The sequence below is a fragment of the Nycticebus coucang genome, chromosome 8 (assembly GCF_027406575.1).
Source record: "Nycticebus coucang isolate mNycCou1 chromosome 8, mNycCou1.pri, whole genome shotgun sequence".
Taxonomy (NCBI): Eukaryota; Metazoa; Chordata; class Mammalia; order Primates; family Lorisidae; genus Nycticebus; species Nycticebus coucang.
Genome location: NC_069787.1, coordinates 57,076,293 through 57,096,906, shown reverse-complemented (window position 1 = coordinate 57,096,906; position 20,614 = coordinate 57,076,293). Strand labels below are relative to the sequence as shown.

Here is a 20,614-nt window from a genome sequence, read left to right as displayed (position 1 = left end):
AGAATATCCTAAAGAGCTGGTTTGGTTATGGCAAATTTCTTCAACATATGAATGTCATTAAAGTATTTAATTTCTCCATCATAAATGAAACTCAGTTTAGCTGGATACAGGATCTGGGGTTCAAAGTTATTTTGGTTTAGGAGATCAAAAGTCGATGACCACCCTCTTCTGGCTTGAAAAGTTTCAGCAGAGAGATCTGCAGTCATTCTAATATTCTTACCTTTGTAGGTAATGGATTTCTTACTTCTGGCTGCTTTCAGAATTTTCTCCTTCATATTAACTTTACTGAAGTTAATTATGATATGCCTGGGGGATGTCTTATTCGGAATGAGTCGTGCTGGGGTTCTGAAACTGTCTGCTATCTGAATTTCAGAATCTGTTGGCATGTCTGGAAAATTCTCTTTCATAATTTCATGGAGAAGGGCCTCTATGCCTTCCGAGGCCACTTCATCACTTTCAGGGATTCCAATGAGGAGGATATTAGCCTTTGAATTATCCCAGTGCTCTCTGAGAGAATGATCTATTCTTGCTCTCCATTTCTCTTCCTCTTTGAGAGTCTGGGAGCGTTCAAAGGCTTTGTCTTCAATGTCAGAAATCCTTTCTTCTGCTTGCTTCACTCTGTTACTGATGGATTCTGCTGTATTTTTCAGATCTTTGAGGGCTGCAAATTCTTGCTTCAGTGTGTCAAAATCTTTGGTGGTTTTGTCTTTAAATTTGTTAAATTCTTGAGATAACTTTTGAATTTCTCCTTGAATTTCTAACTCTGACTTTTAAATTGTTCCTCGAATTTTTAATTCCAAATTTTCCTCCACTCTATTAATTTTGTTTGCAATCCAAATTCTGAATACAATTTCTGACATCTTGGCCAGCTGTTTATAAATGAGATCTTCAGTTACATCTGTCATATTTTTCCTTGGGGGGGTTGATCTATTCTGGTTATTCATGTTACCAGAGTTTTTCTGCTGATTCCGCCCCATGATTGTTTTACACTATTTGATTTTTCCCCTGGAGCTTTGTTGAGGACCCGTACAGTGCTATGGCCTGAGAAACTGGGGACCTGTTTGTTGTGGTGGGGCTAAGTGGTTGTGTCTTGTTTTCAGCTGGCGTCTGTTCAACCTTAGTGAAACAGTTACTCTGGATTGAAGTCTCAGCTGTGGAAAAATACCAGCAATTATGTCACCCTGCCCCCCACAGACAACAACTGGAAAAAAAAAATCAAACCTTCCTACAACCCCACACTCAGGGCACCACCTGAATAGTCCTTGGGTGATTGGCTCAGTTCAAATAGTCCAAATCAATTGTCTCAGTCAGCACCTGTCTCAGGTGGGAGAGTTTAAAAGGTCTCTGGCAACTGGATCACGGGGGTCTGGTGACTACTCAGATATGGCTTGCTCCGGTGCTCCGTGGAGTCAGTAGGACCCACCCAGCAAATAGATCAGTCTGGGAAGGTTGATGCCTCCTTCCCCACCTTGCACCTCTGTCACACCCAGTCACTGATAGCCCTGCAGGGCACCTCTGCCACATCCAGTCACTGATAGCCCTGCAGGGCTGTGACCCAGTTGCCTGTAGTGAGCAGATACTCCAGGTGTTTCCACCTGCCCGAATCACAAGAAAATCTATTTTTGTTTGGCCAGGCTGCTGCACTCTGCCTCTATCTAGCAGGGGAATGTGAGGGCAGACAACCTCGGGCACTTGATGGACATGGGGGGTATTCACTCAGTTCCAGCCCTGCCCCTGATTGATGTTACTGACAGAACAGACCAGAACAACTTTGTGGGAATTTGTTTCTGTCCCTGGTAAATTCCCCTGCAGAAGAGAAGCTGTTTTGAGTTCCTAGATCCTGCGCCTCAGGCCCTGTCTTTGCTTCTGCAGGTTTGTATTCAGTTAGCTGTCAGTTCTAGCCACCTGTCTTCCTTTGTCTATAGGCTGACTATCCACTGAGGGCCGGGTGCATCTTAGACTCAGTAAAGCGGTCCTCTGGGTCAGCCCCACCCTGGGAACTTCCCAGCTCTGCACGTGCATTTCTAGTCTCCGCGCTCCACCCAGGCTGGTACTGCTTCAGGCAAACCCTTTACTCACAGGGCCTGCGTTTCCGTCCCAGATCTGTTCCGTGGTGGTTGCCACCTGAGTAGATGTCCGGCCTCCTCTGGTTGCCCAGGGAGACAGGGGCTGTGGCTTCGGAATATCCCGGAGTGAGCCCTATTGTTGCCAAAAAACAGCTGCTGTTCTGCGCCTCGGGGCACTGTCGCTCCAGTGTGGTTCCCTCTCGGCCGACTGTCCTCTCCTCACTCCCATGCCGCAGAATCAACACTGACCAGCTGCAGTCTACGCCCTGTCCATACCCCTCAATAAATCACCCAAGAATCTGGAGTCCTGGGGAACAGGCCTCCAGACCTCAGAGTGAGAGTCGAGGGGAGTGCTGGGAGCTCAGAATTGTAGGTAGAGAATATATACAGTTTTATACAGTTTTATGCCTGGCAGGAGAAGGCCATGGCACCTTAGTAGGAGAGGTAGGTCCAGTTTTCAGAAGCTCTGTCCCATAGAGTATAGTGGGAGGACCTTTGAACTCTTCTTTTTTGTTTGTGGGGCACTGCGAACTGTTCTCACAGGGAGGGGACTCCTGTCCGCTTGGTGATGGATTTCGTACCTTTTGTTTGTATCCTTGGGGTTGCAGCTTGCCTCAGCAGTGTTGATGTGTGTTCTTCAACCTTCTCTCGTGGTGCAGCTCTAATCCACCAAGTTACTTGTGAAATTTCTGTCCTTGAATTCTCCTTCTGGACGGGAGCTTCTGTGGAAAGCTGGCTTCAGTCAGTCATCTTGTCTCCGCCTCCCAGTTCTGCAATTTTCTATGCCCTACTTCAGAAAAAAAGCAAGTCTCCTATTCTAAGGCCCTGCTACCTATGTTGGAGTTCTTTTTCTAGCCCCTCTCTTGACCTGGCCTATAGCGCAGCAACTATTTTCAAGATCTCAATAGTTCCTAATTTTCTTACCTCGGGGCAGGAAGAATGTTCATCCATTCGTCAAATTTTCCTCTAGCTCCTTTCTTTTTAGCCTTGATCTCTTCTTTGGAAACAGAAAGCCAGAGATTTGACTCCTACTCTGTAGTGATGTCATCTTTTTTTACTGAGGCACTGTATGCTACTGGTTGAACAGGGAAAACATGGAAAGATACATGGAAATTTGAAGAAAAATAACTCTTGGTGTCTAAAAAAATCTTCTACATTTGTACAAAATGTGGGCCAATTTCAAGAGAATGAAATTAGCCATAGTTCTTCCAAATTTTCAAGTTTGTCAGTTCACTCATGATTCTAAGAAGAAAGAAGCATGCCATTCAGGAAAGAGAATAGGCAGTTTTTCAAATGAGTGAGTCTCTAGAGATGCCTGCCTTTGCTAGTGTTGAAATTTCTCCCTAGCGGTTAAGAGACTCTGATAAAATAAGTATCTGTCATGTTATTTAGGAGTGACAGGCTGAGAGGCACTGAGCAAGTGACAAGCTGTCCTTGACTTGGTGAGTTTCCATGCTGTCTTTGGCTGATATGGATCTCCTGGTAAGTGATATGCAATGAACGTTTCTTCTATCAGTTCAGTGACACAATCTTAGGCAGGGAAGGTAGAATGTCTTTGCATCAGCTAGGGGTGATTATAATAGGTATCATCTGTCTTAATAGCTATCTTTGCTAAATGTAAACTTTTTACATCTCTTTTGACATTTATTGGGCAAATGAGATTTTATGCTTTATCATCGGGCTGCCAGACAGGGCTCATGTAACTATATGTAAAATCTCATGCTCTGCTGCACAATATTTGATGTTTACAAGGAAAAAATTAAGTATCTTGAAGCTTTTGTAGCATTTGTTCCTTCTCAGCAAGAGAATGTTGCAAGTTTGTGTAAGGCTTTATACTGTCATGCTTACCACTGTGACTTTTACAACTGCATGTTAGCTGGGGCACAGTAAATTACTTAAAACGTTCTATGAAGATGTCATTGAGCTTTGCCTGCTGCTTTGTAATCTTCAGAAATTACAGAAAAACACAGCCACCTGTATCCTTTCAAGCTTCTTTGGGTAAAGTAATAGTCTAAGATGCCACTCCTAATAATGTTAGGTCATTTTTAACCAAATTCCTGATAGAACAGTCTTTCTATAGAGTATATTACCAAACAAGGATTTCTCTAGAATCCACTTAATTATTAAGTAGGGCTCTAATAGAGTGTTCCACATCTAACAAAACCTATGTGAAAGCCTCTGCTGGGGGGAATGGTACCAAATGTTCCAACTTTCTAAATCTGGTCTCATTTAAATCTCCTGTAAATGGCAGAGCCATAGCAGGAGCTCATTGCCTCTGTGGAGCCGCCCTCTCTTATGCAATTGAGCTGCTCTTGGTGGACCAATGCCTGCTGCTCTTGGTGAACCAATGCCTGCTGCTCTTGGTGAACCAATGCCTGCTGCTGGTTGTCTTTTGGGAGTGGGATGAGTTGAGAATAGCAAGACCATGGAGAACATGGTTAAAAGACTCAATTTGTAGGAAAAGTGACTTCCCAGTAACGGTCATCATGGATTAGACAGTTGTCCTTATGAGATTTTAGAGAACAGAAACTTAACCCAGTTTTTATTGGTCTGGGAAAAAAGTCAGATGTCTGCACCACAGTCAGGAAAGGGCACCTTCCAAGTTTTCCCACTTAGGCTCTCGGCATCTAGGACAGATTTTACAGCTACAATTTCAAGGGAGCATACAGTCCCATGGAGAAGTGGGATGGGGGAATTCTGCATAATGGTATGATGACTGCAACATCAAAAGTTCTAGGCCCTGAATATGAAACGAGAGACAAGCTCCATCTATGCTACTGCCTGAGGAAGTTCCTGTTCTTCCATAGTAAAGCAACTAGAGGGAAAGACTTATTTGAATTAGTGAAAAGTTAATAGTACAATGACTTTTTAAAGGAAACTACTTTAAGATAAAATTACATTAATTAAAACATTTACTTCAGGTGGCACCTGTGGCTCAAAGGAGTAGGGCGCCAGTTCCATATGCCAGAGGTGGTGGGTTCAAACCCAGCCCCAGCCAAAAAAATTTTTACTTCAACTTAAAACATACTATTGTACAGTTTTCTCCAATTGTTGGATGAATAGCCAATATCTAATGCCCCTTGGTTAGAGGTCCTGTCATCTTTCTTGTGTAAACTATGCCCATAATACATCAAGTTTTTCAGGCTTATCTTTTTTAAAGTGTAATGAGAATTAGTAATCTGAATTCAGAATGCTGGAGTTTACATTTTTAGCCAACTTTTTACATCTCTTTTGTCATTTATTGGACAACTTTTTAAAAAATACAACTTCTCATTATCCAGTTTTTTGTGAGCATTTGACTTAGTTTTCCCAGCAAAGATAACTCTCACACTAACCCTTCACCCATTTATGTTATATTTAAGTCAGAAATGTACAATAATAAGCACAACTGGCATAAAGAGGCTTGGGAATAAACCCAATGACTTGGGTAAGCCATCTCAACCAAAAGGGCAGAAGTTGACATGTGTGCCAGAGAGAGTCTATTAGCCCTGGGCATTCCTTACGTCAGGGGCATCTGTCAGCATCTGTTAGAAAGGACTAGAGAAGAATGGCTAACGGGCATTTGATTAAGAGTTTCCATTGTAAATACACTTTGTATTGATATGCATCAGTAATAACTCTTAAAGAACATTTTTGCAAAATGTTTTCTAGTACAGGTCCTGTAGAAGTTGCCTTAATGAACTGCCAGAGCTCACTTATAATCAGCAGAATCTGTCTGCACGCATAATTGGAGTTCTAAAGTGCTTCCCCTCAGCAATCTAGTTTATGCTGCAGTAATGTAATTGGTTTATTCATCAGACTTTTTTTTTTTAAAGATAAGAAGAGATAATGTTTTGGTTCACTCCTCATTGAGTTCTCAGACTTTTTAAATTAAAGATTTTGGGATTTAGTGAGTCCTTCCATTCATAGATACGAGAGATGCTAAATACCTCTTCATTGTTAATTTTTTTTTCTACTAAATATTGGTAGTAATAAAGTATGATATGCCCTGGTTAGTTTTAAGGAAAAAATAGGTTTTAGTCCTATTGATTTTAAACTGATATAAGTAGAAAATTTTAGAGCTGACAGAGTGAGAGAAATGCATGCATGTGTGTCAATACATAAAAATACACATGTACACATGCAGAGGCAGAGAGAGATAAAGAAGGAAAGAAATAGAGATAGTAGGACAGATATGGAGAGACAGAGTGATGGATTTTATATATAAATATGTAGAGATATTTTTATATAAGAATTTATGTAGATATATAGAGAGAAGGGCAGGCAGATACAGGGAGACAGATAGACACCAAGATAGGAATAGAAAGAAAAATGGAAAATCAGAGATAAACAGAGGAAAAGAGATAAAGTGACAGAACACACAGTGAGAGAGAAAGAAATAGACACTGTGAGAGAGATCAAGAGAAGCCAAAACATCTAGAGCTGTAGTTCTCAACCTCTGGGTTGCGACCCACAGGAACTGCATGAAATGGTTGCAGCGTTAGGAAGGTTGAGAACCACTGATCTAGAGAAACAGAGGAAGGACAATTACAGAATATTGCTCAGTGTTAACTTTATGTCTGCTCTCTACAAAACTATAGGTTGCACAGATGTGGAAGACAAGAGGCCTTGAGGAAGCCGTGTCCTGGGCCCAGGGCCCCCAGGGAAACAATACTAGACCTATGAGTAGGTCCCAATCTGGGTATTAATTACCACCTGCTCACATCTGTTAAATGTGTCTAAATATATTTAAACTTTTTTTCCCGGATGCAGAAAGGTACTGAAGGAAATCTCTGTTGGAGCGCTAAACCCAAATGAGACTGTGCAAGCCAATTTGGAAGCCCAACTACTCTCCAAGCTGGACCACCCAACTATTGTCAAGTTCCATGCAAGCTTTGTGGAGCAAGATAATTTCTGCATTATCACAGAATACTGTGAGGTGAGACTCCTCTTCTCTCTTGGAAGTCTTTAAAAATCTATTGCATGTGAAAAGCCTTCTGTAGGGAGATATCTGAAAAGGGCAACTATCAAACCAGAAGTTGAATGAACTTTAAAGATCTCACATCTTACAGCTAAAAACGATTATTTGCAGGTAATTGAAAACACGTTTCTAAGAAAGGGTTTTCCCTCCTTTAACAAATTTAGTCAAAATAAATATATTATAAGGAGGAATTGCTGCAGAAGAATGCTTCAGCAATTTTTTGGTGGGGGACAGACAGATCTCCTACAATAGTCTAATTCTTTTTTTTTTTTTTTTTTTTGTAGAGACAGAGTCTCACTTTATTGCCCTCGGTAGAGTGCCGTGGCCTCACACAGCTCACAGCAACCTCCAACTCATGGGCTTAAGCGATTCTCTTGCCTCAGCCTCCTGAGTAGCTGGGACTACAGGCGCCTGCCATAACGCCCAGCTATTTTTTGGTTTTTTGCAGTTTGGCCGGGGCTGGGTTTGAACCCGCCACCCTCGGTATATGGGGCCGGCGCCTTACCGACTGAGCCACAGGCGCCGCCCAATAGTCTAATTCTTAGATGGACATTTAAATGCCATAAAGGGGCCTGGGTAGAGATACATCTCTGATTTTTGAATTCCAGTTCTATGATTTATTTTCTCCAGTAGAAATTTGGAAATGGAAATATGCCTTATTTTCCCCCACAGAAATCCTTTACATTTATCAAATTGTGATTTAGAGTTTCAAGTATTTGCAATTTTCCCTACCATTATATGTGGTCTCCAAGTAATAGTTGTGTGTTTTACTGAGCTTCAAGTAAGTGTGAAACTGCTTGGAAAGGTACAAGAGGGGAAATTGACAATGTATAGCTATAGTAAGGGTCTTTGTGCTCACTCCTGAGAGGTTAGGTAGAGGAGGTCACAGGGACTGGCTCAGGTAGAGAATACCCAAAGATGTCCTTACTCAGAAGGTATGTCCCAACATATTCTGGAAGCTAGGGTTAGTCAAATGCATCTTGGGAGAATTTGATACTATTCGCACTGTAGGATGAATTTAGACTGCTTATCACTTGGGTATTGAGGAAGCCCCTAAAAATAATACTAGGAAGACAGAAGATACTCTTTAGAGTAGAAGGCAGTCCTGTTTGGGTCAGAAACTTTTGACAACCAGATACAACCTGAGGGTGCATGTATTTCAGAGACAGAAGAGATAGGAAGAGGAAAAGAATAGGAATACCAACAGAAAACAATCTTTCCTGCTTTATACCTTAGCTGGTGTATCACCCAAATTAAATCCAATAGCCAAATGAAAATATCTGAATGAGTTTGAAATATTCTATGTCTTGGCTATTCCCTTCAGATCACCCTCCCCAGTTCAGCCTTGCTGGGTATTTCCTGATCCACGTCTTGACCCTGCTCTGCTTGGAGGAAAGTGGAGGATAGGGGCTGGGGAAAGAACCAGCTTGCTTGCATGTCTACTTCTTCTTCATACAATGAATTGTTAGAAAGTAAGATGATGACGTGTGTGTACAGAACAGTAATGGTGAACAGCTGCTCTGGCAAATATGTCACTAATCCATGCAAAACTACAGAAAGTTGCATATGTAGCTACACTGTGCTGCACCTGCTATAATTTAATCACTTTTGTTGTTAGCCCTTTTTGTTAATAAATTATATTATTTTAGAAAAACTGACTCCTCTGCTTACAAATATTACTGCTACCTTTACTGCTGCTTTTGCCACAATCAATTTTTCAAAGATTCCTTCCAGGTCTTATAATATTTGAAACTGTAGTCAGTACTATCTAATAGAACTTTCTGTGCTGATTGAAATGGTTTATATATGTGCTGTCTAACACAGTAGTCACACACGGCTCACAGTAGTCACACACGGCTCTTTAGCACTAGAAGTATGGCTAGTATAACTGAGGAGCGGGATGTTAACATTTTAATTTTAATTCATTTAAATTTTAATGACCAAATATAGCTAGTGGCTACCATATTAGATGATATGCTATTATAACTTTCTTTCCCAGCATTAATTAAAAAATTTTTAAATTTTAATGTAATTTTAAAGTACCAGAACATTTACAAGAATAATATAGTGAACTCCCATGTACACTTCATCCAAATTCCCCAATTACTATCATTTTCCCACATTTGGAAATAATTATTCTATTTATTTCTCTAACTACTTTTCTCCTTTCTTTCTCTATCTCTCTCTGTCTCTTCTGAACCATTTGAGAGTAAATTACAATGCTAGATGCTTCCTAGATACTACTGTATTTTCTAAGGTCAAGGATGTTTGTTCTCTTACATAACCACAGTATAATGATCAAATCAGGAAATGAACACTGATACAATGTGTAAACCAGTGGTTCTTCAAGTGTGATCTGAGGCCAGTAGCATTAATATCCCTTTGGAATTAGTTAGAAATACAAATTCTTGGCCTCTGCCCCAGCCATACCAAATCAGAAATTCTAGAGGTGGAGTCCAGCAATTTGCATTTTGAGGAGTCAGTCAGGTGAGTCTAAGCACAAGGAAGTTTGAGAATCACCCATCAAATTCACAATCTATATTCAAATTCAGCCCTTTTGTCCTAATTATGTCCTGAGGACATTTCTATAAAAATATTATTTGTTGCATGGTATCTAATCTGAGTCCTCTCTGCGTCATATTTTAAATGATGGGTGGTTTCCATAGGCTGAGGTAGCTGTTCTATCACAAGGGGGTGTTGCCATGGTGACAGCTGCCGGGCTTCCTGGGCTCTGCTTTTAGCAGAGCTGTCGCTGCCACTTCCCTGACTCCTGAGGAATGGCATATGCAGACTGCTCCTTTCTTTTTTTTTTTCCTTTTTTGATACATAGTCTCAGTATGTCCCTCTCGGTAGAGTACCGTGGTGTCACAGCTCACAGCAACCTCAAACTGTTGGGCTTAAGTGATTCTCTTGCCTCCAGCTGGGACTACAGGTGCCCACCACAATGCCTGGTTACAGACTGCTCCTTTCTTAGCAACAGACGTATTTCTCATCTTCAGACCCACATTTACTCTTAAATTGCACAGGCCTGGTGTTATCCTCCTTCTATTAAAGTAAAATAATAATATAGGAAATAGCAGATGACCAAACTTGCCACCTTATAGGAAAATGCTATCACTATTGAAAGGGTGAACTTTTTATGTTCAAGTTCCCTCTTCTGTAATTTAACTTGGGGCCTTTCAAGACTGAAATACATAGATGTGAGGCCTCTACATCTACTACTCAACCATTTGGACACATCACATCCGATTATAAAGGTAAAAAAGCAAACAACTGAACTCTCACAATTTCTGTTTAAGATCTAATTAAATCTTTAATGGGAATAGTTCCCAGACCACCTGCCCTGGAGGAATATGTCAAATATTGGCATCTTCTGTTCTGTTCCACACTAGGAGAAAAAGGAACTACTTGGCTATTCCCTGGGCATCCTCCAGGGCTCCACACCTTTTCATTTTCGCTTCCTTCCAGAATGCCCTTCCTCCTACCCTCACAAATCCTACTTAGCCTCTCGGACTCAACTTAAATGCCACCTCCTTTCCCAGGATCAAAAGTTCCAATAAACAGGGCTATTCTCCCATAAACTAAGGCTCCCATAATCTCCTGGCTGGCAATCACTCCTGACCCCAACCCTCCCAACTCTCGTAGCATTTTTATTTCATGTAATACTCAGCACATAAACATTATATGTACCATCTCAGGCTCTCAACATGTGGAATTGTTCTTTTTCTGATTCGTTTTTTTTGTTACATCATGGACCCATGTACTGAACTACAAAGAAGTTAACCCTCAGGACTTCCTTCCTTTCCCTCCCCCCTCCATCCCTCCCTTTCTCCCTTTCTTCCTTCCCTCCCTCTTTTCCTTCCTTCCCTCTTTCTTTCTCTTTCTTTCCTTCTCTCTCTCTCTCTTTTTTCTTTTTCAGATTCTTTAGTACTTGCTTCCAGCTGCCTTCACCTTATTTCTCTCAAATACTGATGGTAAAGGTAAGATATAGAATCTCTCCACCTGTCAAATATATCAGAATTATTTTTTCCTACCTTATATTGCTGGTACACCTAAAAAGGTACTGGAGTTCTGTGAGATGCTGCTGGAAGGTCTCCCATTTGGGTGAGGGTAAGGCATTTCTGGAAACTTGAGCTTTCAATTAGTCGCCACAATTAGTAACCAGCTTTAAATGTGATAGGTGAGCTCACATATCTTTATTGGCAGGTGATGCTAGTGGAGAGCACATATAACAGGACAAAGAGCAGGAAATGTTGGACTTGTCTATTTTATGCTCAGTGATATTAATGCAGTGAAACAAAAATCATATGAAAACTAGTTCTCAACTTTTGTTGCACATTAGAGTCACCTGGAGGTCTTAGGCCTGAGGACCACCTCCAAAAAGTCTGATGTAATTGACTTGGGGTATGGCCCAGATATCAGGATTTTTGAAATCTCTCCAGGGCTGAGAACTTCAAAAAAGAGAGAATGCTTAGTGTAGAAACAGACAAATAGAACCATAAAGGAAAATTTGTTGGTGATTGTGGAATACTGAGCAAAGAAGATGCCCACACCTGAGAACAGGGTAGTCTGACCCTGGTGGTGGATGTACTTTCATGATCAAGCTGCTTCGCTTGTTGCTATTATTCATGAAAATCACCCAACTCTTTCTCCTTGCCAACCTTCTGACCCCATTTTAGCTTTCCATGTGTGCCTCTTCTCACAGGAAAAAATATGCTAGCTAAATGGACATGAACTCACTGTTGGCAGTCTAGTTCTCACTGCATATGAATAAATTGCCATTCTGGATTATTTATTGGTTACTAATAAACTTGAAGTTCACAAAGGCAGTAGTAATCAAGGGTCTTTCCAAAATCCATTACCAAGCCCCAGCTCTGTGTCAGATACAACTACAGACATAGTGTAGGGTAACATAGGTAATATAATATTTAATGAACTTGTTTGGTAGGATTAATGAGTCATTTATATCAAAGGCTAAAATACACTGAGGAATGTGGAAAATGTCATGGGAAGGGTGTGGTTAAAATTCTGTGGAAATTAACAGAAGAGAGAAATTACTCTGACCACAGGGAGAATGGTAGGGCTGGCATTATCTTTGAACTTGAAATACTAGAAAGATTTAGCCACGTGGAGTGGAACAAGGACATTTTAGTTACAGGGAAGTATGTAATAAAAGACTCAGGTAGAAAAGCATGGGATGTAATTTAGGAACCTAAATGGTTCATCTTTAATTGTAACATGTTTGCAGTTAAACACATTTCCTAATGTTAATAACTTCTGTAATCATGGTGCAATTATAAAAACCAGAGATTTACTATTTTACCGGTTCTCAACCCCAATATCTTTTGTCTGTTCTAAGATCCAAGCCAATATTCTATGTTGCACTGAGTTGTAGTCTCCCAGGTCACCCCTTAGTATCCTCTAATCTGTGATAGTTTCCCTTTCCTGCTTTTTTTTTTTTTTTTAATGATTTTGACAGTTGATGAATACTGGCAAATTATTTTATAGAATGTCTCAGTTTGGGTTTGTCTAAATTTTCTCATGATTAGAGCAAGGTTGCCTATTTTGGGCAAGACTACTACAAAAGACTGTATCTGTCTCAGTAAGGCCACATCAGGGATTGAAGGATGTTGGTATATCTTATTACTGGTAATGTTAACTTTGATCACTTTGTTAAGGATCTGTCTTCCGAGTTTCTCCACTGTAAAGTTGCTATTTTTCCTCTTGTAATTGATAAATATCTTGTGTAAGATACTGTAAGAGTATGCTAATAATCTATTTCTTCTCAAACCTTCACCTACTGATTTTAGCATTTTTCAGCAGAAGTTGTCTGCAGCCATTTTTGCTCTGGAGGGTCTGCTTTGTTTGCATAATTGTGATTATATATTTCTCTCATTCTTTCTAAAGGAATCCCCTTTATTGGGATTCTCCTGTAAGGAAGAGCTGTTTTTCTTTCCTTCACTTGTGTATTATGTATTTACTCAATTATTTATATCAGTGGGGATTCATGGATTTAAAAAATTAAATAGGTTATCGCCCAGTACTGGCATATTTCATTGCTCACATTATTCCAACTTTGGCTATTAGGGCTCTTTCAGGCTTAATATGCCCCAGTCCATTTTTGAGGAGAAGTGAATTCTTGCTTATTAATTTTATTTTACAGATGAAGGATCAGGACTTCAGAGAGGTGGAATATTTTTCTGACTATAAGGTGACTGGATAAGGTTGAATTTCATGTAGTGCAGGACAAGGACAAGGGGTGTTGGGAAGGCCGCTCTTTTTCTTGGCTTATTCTCAGCTTTTACCCATCTCTGTTTCTCTATTACATATGCATACAGAAACATGTGTTGTTGGAGGGGCCTGTGGTGGCCCCACACCAACCTTCCCCACTTCTCCTCCTCCTTGCCTCCTAAAACAAAGAATACAAAAGACCTAGTTAGCCTCCCCCCTCCCCTGCCACCGAAGAAATTCCCCCACCAAAGGACTCTAACTCACCAAAGCCCTCTGAGCAAGCTGTAGAATTTGCCCACCCCCTACATCCCCATATAAAAGGCGTCTCTAACTGCCCCCCAGGCACGGACACCAACTAAGCCCTGCCCCAGCAGGTCTCTGTCCCTTTCAGTAGACTTGCCCTGAGCCTTTCTGCTCCCAGTCTCCTCTCTGGGCCCTGTTGATCCACCTTTCACATGTGTATTAATTTGTGCACACATACAAGTTTTAAGGTAAAGATGATGCTAATTATTTTCTGTCAAGAGAAAACTAGACAGAGTTTCAAATAGTGAAAAGTATGTGGAGTTTGGCATCACATCTGTTCAAATCTTGGATTTGTTTTCTTGACCAACTTATTTCTCTCTTTCTTGTCTTGAGAATTACGTGAATGTAACAACACTTGTTTTATGAGGTTTTTATAGGGATTTGAAATCATGAATGTTGAAAAAGTGACTTGCAGAGCTTTGCTCCTAAAAGATCCTCAATAATGGAAGTTATTATTCATATAATTGTTCATTATTTCATTGCTATCTTCCCACCGTCCCCCGACTATTTTCTAGAACAGAGGCTAATATTTAGCTCTAAGTTTTTGAAATGCAGCCTTCAATATGAAGATTCAGGCCAAAAGGAGGAAATGTGCAGATTCTAACATGGGTCTGATAATAACTTTGAGGCAACACTTTCCAAAGATCTGCTTATACCGTAAACAAGGAAATTTGAAATTTCTTCTTATGTTTCTTGGTTATGCAAAAGTGTTTAAATAAACCAAGTAAATGGGTTGAATTTTACAATCTTGAAACTCTTATCAGTGTCAGTAGGTTATTATAAGTGAATTTAGCACTGACATACAACCGCCAGGCTTAGTAGCTCTCAGAGGGTCTCTGCAGAACTTGAGGCTGGGTATTTTGGGTTTAGTATTAGAGACAAACCCTTTTCTGTTTTTCAAAGCCACTGCTCATAGTGATGAAGCTCTGTTTTTGGTCATCACCTCCCAAAATTGGTTATTTATGGATGAGAGACACACCTGGAGTATGACCATTGTAACCCTAATTGGTTACCATCCTTCCTTCCTTGTGGGAGCTCACATTGGGTGTCCACACGCTGGAATTGTCCACACATCAGGACTATCTTCAGCTGTTTGCATTGCTGGGATTGCTGCTGATTGAGAGAACTAAGAATCAGCTTCAAAGACAGTGGTTCTCAACCGTCCTAATGCCGCGGCCCTTTAATACAGTTCCTGTGGGTCGTGAGCCACAGGTTGAGAACCACTGTTCAAAGAGGTAAAGTCCTCTTCAGAGAGGTTGGTCCCATTAGGACCCTCTTGTTTTCCTGAGCAGCTCTATACAGAAGTAGATAGACCTCCTTGAATTTGCCCTGGGCCTGTTCTATGAGTCTAGACTTTGTTAGTTTGGGAAGGCTGTGAATAATGCATCTCATATTTTTGTACACCTAAACTGATCCGTTCATGACTTTTTTTTTTTTTTTTTTGAGAGAGAGAGTCTCACTTTATCACCCTCCATAGAGTGCCGTGGCATCACAGGTCACAGCATCTTCCAACTCCTGGGCTTAGGCGATTCTCTTACCTCAGCCTCCTAACTAGCTGGGACTACCGGTTCCTGCCACAATGCCTGGCTATTTTTTTGTTGCAGTTTGGCTGGGGCCGGGTTTGAACCCACCACCCTCGGTATATGGGGTTGGCACCTTACTCACTGAGCCACAGGTGCTGCCCTGTTCATGATTTTTATAAATATCAAAATTAAAGTCTTTTGGTTTGTCCTACTTACTTTCCTTGTTTAAACTATAAAGTATTTCCATCTTTTAAACGAAAGAATAAAAAAGTAAAGTCACTGATTTTTACTTTAAAATTGTTAAATTTAATAATTGAAAATAAAAAACTAGTTTCATTTAAAGGAAATGCTCTAATGCACTAATAGAAAGCAATTCATAAACCCAGTAAGATTTATGACATTTGGGAGATGGCTTTGGTTGGGCTATAAATTTATATACATATATAAATGTTCAAAAATAGAATCACAGTAATTTACTTCAAGTAGTTTATTTTAAAAAAACAACTCAGTGCTTTATAGATGAAAGTGTTATTTCACATTGCTTGCTCTTAAGATAGTAAGTTCTCTTTTTATTCTTACTTATGTGTATTTACCTCAGCGGAAGGAACACTAACTCTAAAATAATTTGAAAAAAATAATAACTACACTGAAGGATGTTCATTTATATTATTGGACATAAATGTCATGGTATTATATGATATCCTTTAGTAACTATTTAGAAACTGGATTTCTTATTTTAGTTTTAAGAGCATAATATGGGCCTGGCATGGTGATTCATGCCTGTAACCCTAGAGTTCTGGGAGGCTGAAGCCAGTGGATTGCTTGAGCTCAGGATTTTGAGGCCAGCCCAAGCAAGAGCAAGATGTCTCTACTAAAAATAGAAAACCTAGCTAGGTGTGGTGGCAGGTACCTATAGTCTCAGCTACCTGGGAGGCTGAGGCAAGAGGATTACTTAAGTCCAAGAGTTTGAGGTTGCTTTGAGCTATCATGCCACCATACTACCCAGGGCAACAAAATGAGAGTCTTCCCTCCTCCTCATAAAGAACTTGGAAGTTCATACTAATGGATTGCATAAAGACTGGAGAAAATGTCAAGCCAATTTTTTTTTGGGGGGGGGGTGCAGAGTCTCTGTTGCCGCTGGGTTGAGAGCTATGGTGTCATTATAGCTCACAGCAACCTCAAACTCCTGGGCTCAAGCAATCCTCCTGCTTCAGCCTCCCCAGTAGCTATACTTTTTTAGGTGCCTGCCACAACGCTGTGCTAATTTTTCTATTTTTAGTAGAGACAGGGTTTTGCTCTTGCTCAGGCTGGGTTCAAATGCTGAGCTCAAGTGATCCACCCACCTTAGCCTCCCAGAATGCTAAAATTACAGGTGCAAGCCACTGAACCTGGCTGAACTTACAAAATTCTAGGAAAACATCTTCAGGTTCTTCATTAAGATGACAGAGGATCCCCTCCCCCACTGGCTTTACCTCCATTTATTAATATTCTCCTAAATAATGTCATAGGCTTTTAAAAACAGCATTATAAAATGACTCTTATTAGGGTGGCACCTGTGGCTCAAAGGGTTAGGGCGCCAGCCCCATATGCCAGAGGTGGGGTTTCAAACCCAGCCCTGGCCAAAAACTGCAAAAAAAAAAAAAAAAAAAGACTCTTCTTAAACCTTGTCTTTGCTAACTACATCTTTTGCCTTTAGAATTGGACTAAATGTTTCCACTGATGGGCTAAACATTGAATATATGGCTCATTTATATTATTATCAAGCATTGTTTCTCAAAGTGTGGTCTGGGCCATCTGTCCTAGAGTCACTTTAGGATGCTTGTTAAAAACACAGATCCCTGGACCCTATCTGGATTTATTGAATCAGAGCCTCTATTGATATGGTCTAGGAATATGCATTTTAAAGACGTAACTTAGATAATTCTGAAGTATGCTAAAATTTGAAGTCCCCTGGAAGGATGCTTATTTAATGTAGATGTACATTTCAAGATGTCAACCCAGTAAATTAACACGGACAGATTTTTCATTTTAAAATGAAGAAGTAGGGCAGATCAATTTTTCAAGACCTTTCCAACCTTAAATTATGAGATTATTCAGTCCTTTGTATATGCTTTTAACATTGCAGTTTAATTGTTTCAGGCTTCTTCTGATAATGCTCTCCCTTGGTCTTTTAAACTGGTTTAAGTACTTCTATTGCCAACTTTAATAAAAGGATTAATTTTATCAAATTGTTTCAGGATTTAAAACTTTATACTGACAATCAAATATGGAATTTAGAGTGCTATATTTAAGTTGTTCTTCATTTCTGTAAGGTCTTGGCATTTCAAAGGCAATCTGTTGGGATAGAGGAGAGAGGAGATACCATTAATCTATCAAATGGTACGGTCTGGGCTACAGATTTGCAAAATTTTAACATCGACTCTTTGTTAATGAAGACTTAACATCAACTCTTTGATTGCAGCTTTTGAGTGGTGATCTTAGTGAAAGAAAGCAAATGTTTTTTTGGTCAGCAGTATAGACTTAGTGAAACATTAATACTGTTTCAAGTTAAAATCAATACTCTTTTCATTAAAGTTGTTTTAGCAATAAAAGTCACCATTAAATATTTTGCAAAGACAAAGCTAAGAAAACAGAAGGCATTTACAGATATCATATTAAGAACTTTTTAAGTCGAGGTATGACATTTCATCAAAAACATTTGATATTTTCTTGGAAGTTAGCTTAGGAAAAGAAAGTAATAAATGTTTTCCATATTGCTGAGTTAAAATCAGACTACTTCACAAAAAACTGTATTTCTTTCTTTGTTGTATCAAACCATAATTTGTTGTGTCTTCATCTGCAAGTGACTTGTCTACTTTAATTAAATCCTCAGAAAATGATCCGCAGAGTATTTATTAAAGAACACAGTAAATACAAAACAAGTAGTTTTTCTTAGACAGAAACATGAAAAATGGAAATCATGAGAAGAGTAAGTTGAGGAGCACAAGACTTGGCTCTTGAATTAATCTTTTAGCATTCTATCTTCCTTTTGATTGAACACACTTCCTACTTAATACTAATAACAGATACATTTTTTCTTAAAGTTCTACCCAGAGGGCAAAAGAGTTTGTCTATTTCCTTTTGACATTTCACTTGAGGCCTACTGTTAAAGGCCTTATTCTATTTTTGCCTCCAATAGTGTAAATGTGTATTTATTTAGTTAGCAGAAATCACACATTTAATATCACTGCAGGACAGATACACTCCACTCGCTTCTTCCTTCTACTTCTTTTCTTCTGGAGGAGGAGAGAACGTAAGAAGTTGATTGTCAGACCAGCAGTGTCACCGATGAAGTATGCTGCCATATGGTAATATCACTCACAGACAATGTAAATTTGCTCACTCAAAAAGAAAACAATAAAGAATATGATATGAAAAGTTGATATGAACATATTTCTTTAACTAAAACAGTTTAAAAATGACAATAGGAAGTGAAAAAATGGCATTGCAGTTTGGCGATAAATTCCTGGAAGGAATGCTATTTTGAGTCATGAATTGGGCAAAACTTAGAACCAAAGAACATTCAGAACATGTTGTCCAGCAAGGCGAACAGTAAGCTTTTATGGGCCAGACACAGATGCAAAGTAGAGAAATTACCTGACAAGCTACAGCTTGGCATCTGCCTTATTTGGGCATGGTGTGATGATACTTGTCTCTTGGGATTCTCTGAAACTCAGCTGTTTGTTATACTCTTAAATTAGGTTTCCAATTTTTCACATACTAAATTAGGTTGTCATTTACTACATAGGAACTCAAGGTATGGATGCAGCCTCAGACCAAATTTAATTTAACAATTCCCTGCTTTTGGTCAGCCTCTCAGTTTTGAAAGATTGGCCAAAACTTTAGGCATTGATGGCACTCTTAGTCACCATCATAATGAACTTGTCTGTTCTCACAGTGGAATTCATGTTTCACAGCATCAGATCAGTTGAATGATTTTTTATGTACTGTTTGTATTTTTATTATTCTAACAGTAGTGAGATCATCTGATATACAACAGATGGCTGACCACAAGTATTTCAGACTCTTAAGAGAATACAGTACACCAGGGAGACTATCATGATGGCTAACAGGAAGATAATACTAATACTAATGTGTATTTTTTAATAGGAACCCCTGTGAATCAAATCAATTAAAATCAAATCAAAAAATGAGTCAGAAAAGGAATCTACTTGTTTTAAACCAAGTCAATTGTTTGTTGATTTCTTACAACCAAATTTCTACTATCTCAAGCATATTTATCCAAGTGCATTAAGAGGAGTTGACTATTGTACACACTTTCCTCTTTTCAGCCATCAGGTAGCCCAAAGCAATTCTGTTATGTAACACAATGTTAGCAAGAATTTTTTTTTTTTTTTTTTTTTCCAGTTTTTAGCTGGGGCTGGGTTTGAACCCGCCACCTCCGGCATATGGGGCTGGCGCCCTACTCCTTTGAGCCACAGGTGCCACCCAGCAAGAAATTTTAAAGAAGTTTGCTGAACAACTATAGCCTTTGCAATAGACTCAGCCATAGTAGCTAACGTTTGAAACAGATTTCAAATTTATAATCTCATTTACATTTGTGCCAAGCCAGGGAAGGAGTATTCTACAATAGACACCCATTTAGAGAGATTTAAGCTTGCTGAAAAAATTCCTCTTTAGTTCATTGTGCAAATTAAGAGATGTAGACCAATTCCCAGTTTCTAATTGGTTATGGAGTGACAATGGTACCATTAAAATCTCTCATCCACTTTGGCCCCTTATTTTCCACTTTTTGAGACATGGAGTTGTCTACATATATGGTTGATTGTTAAATCCTTCACAGATAAAAATATATCCTGGAGAGACCCATCAGTTCCTTATGTGATACATTGTGCATCAGGGAGTCACCACTAAGGAAGCACTAGTAATATTTAATCAAGGCTTCATTATTCAATCATTGCATGGTTGGAGAATAATAACAATTAAGGGGGTAGGATATAATTTGTCTGCAGGATACCAAATTATTTTTCTTTTGGTTTTCTTACCCAATCAGGGACATAATTTAACTATAAAACCCTCACTATATATTCTTCCTACTGATAGATTTAAATAAGAATTTCAAATATGTGAATAAAAAGACCTACCCCTATAGAAAAGACCAGATGTGCAATTTGAACAAATAGGCACACTCGAAATACCAAAATACCAGTGATTTTTTTTTTTTTAACCAGTGAATTTTTTTACAGGGTGAATTACATTATCTCTATGATCATGTAGGGATTTAGATTTAACATGACATATACAAAATTCATGTTCCCTGCAAAAGCTACTGATTATGAAATCTTATCATATTATCTTGCCATGTATAAGCAGAAAAGAAACACTGAGAAAACAGGAAAGGGGATATAGGTTTCATGGAGGGAGGGGAGAGAAGTCTTGACTCATGATCTTGGGAAAGCTGTCCACATTGAGGATGCCATCTGGTTCTGTGGTCAAACATCTCTCTCTGATCAGCTTTACCTTGAGGTTTC

General features: G+C 39.4%; 1 protein-coding gene across 10 annotated transcripts in view; it reads left to right on the top strand.

Moving 5' to 3' along the window:
* NEK11 (NIMA related kinase 11) overlaps positions 1–20,614 on the top strand; it is a 324,099-nt gene that overhangs the window by 45,166 nt on the left and 258,319 nt on the right. For all 10 annotated transcript variants that reach the window (XM_053598484.1, XM_053598492.1, XM_053598483.1 and 7 more), the window contains one exon: positions 6,819–6,984. In XM_053598484.1, the coding sequence (XP_053454459.1) occupies positions 6,819–6,984 (166 nt within the window). The remainder of the gene's footprint in view (positions 1–6,818; positions 6,985–20,614) is intronic.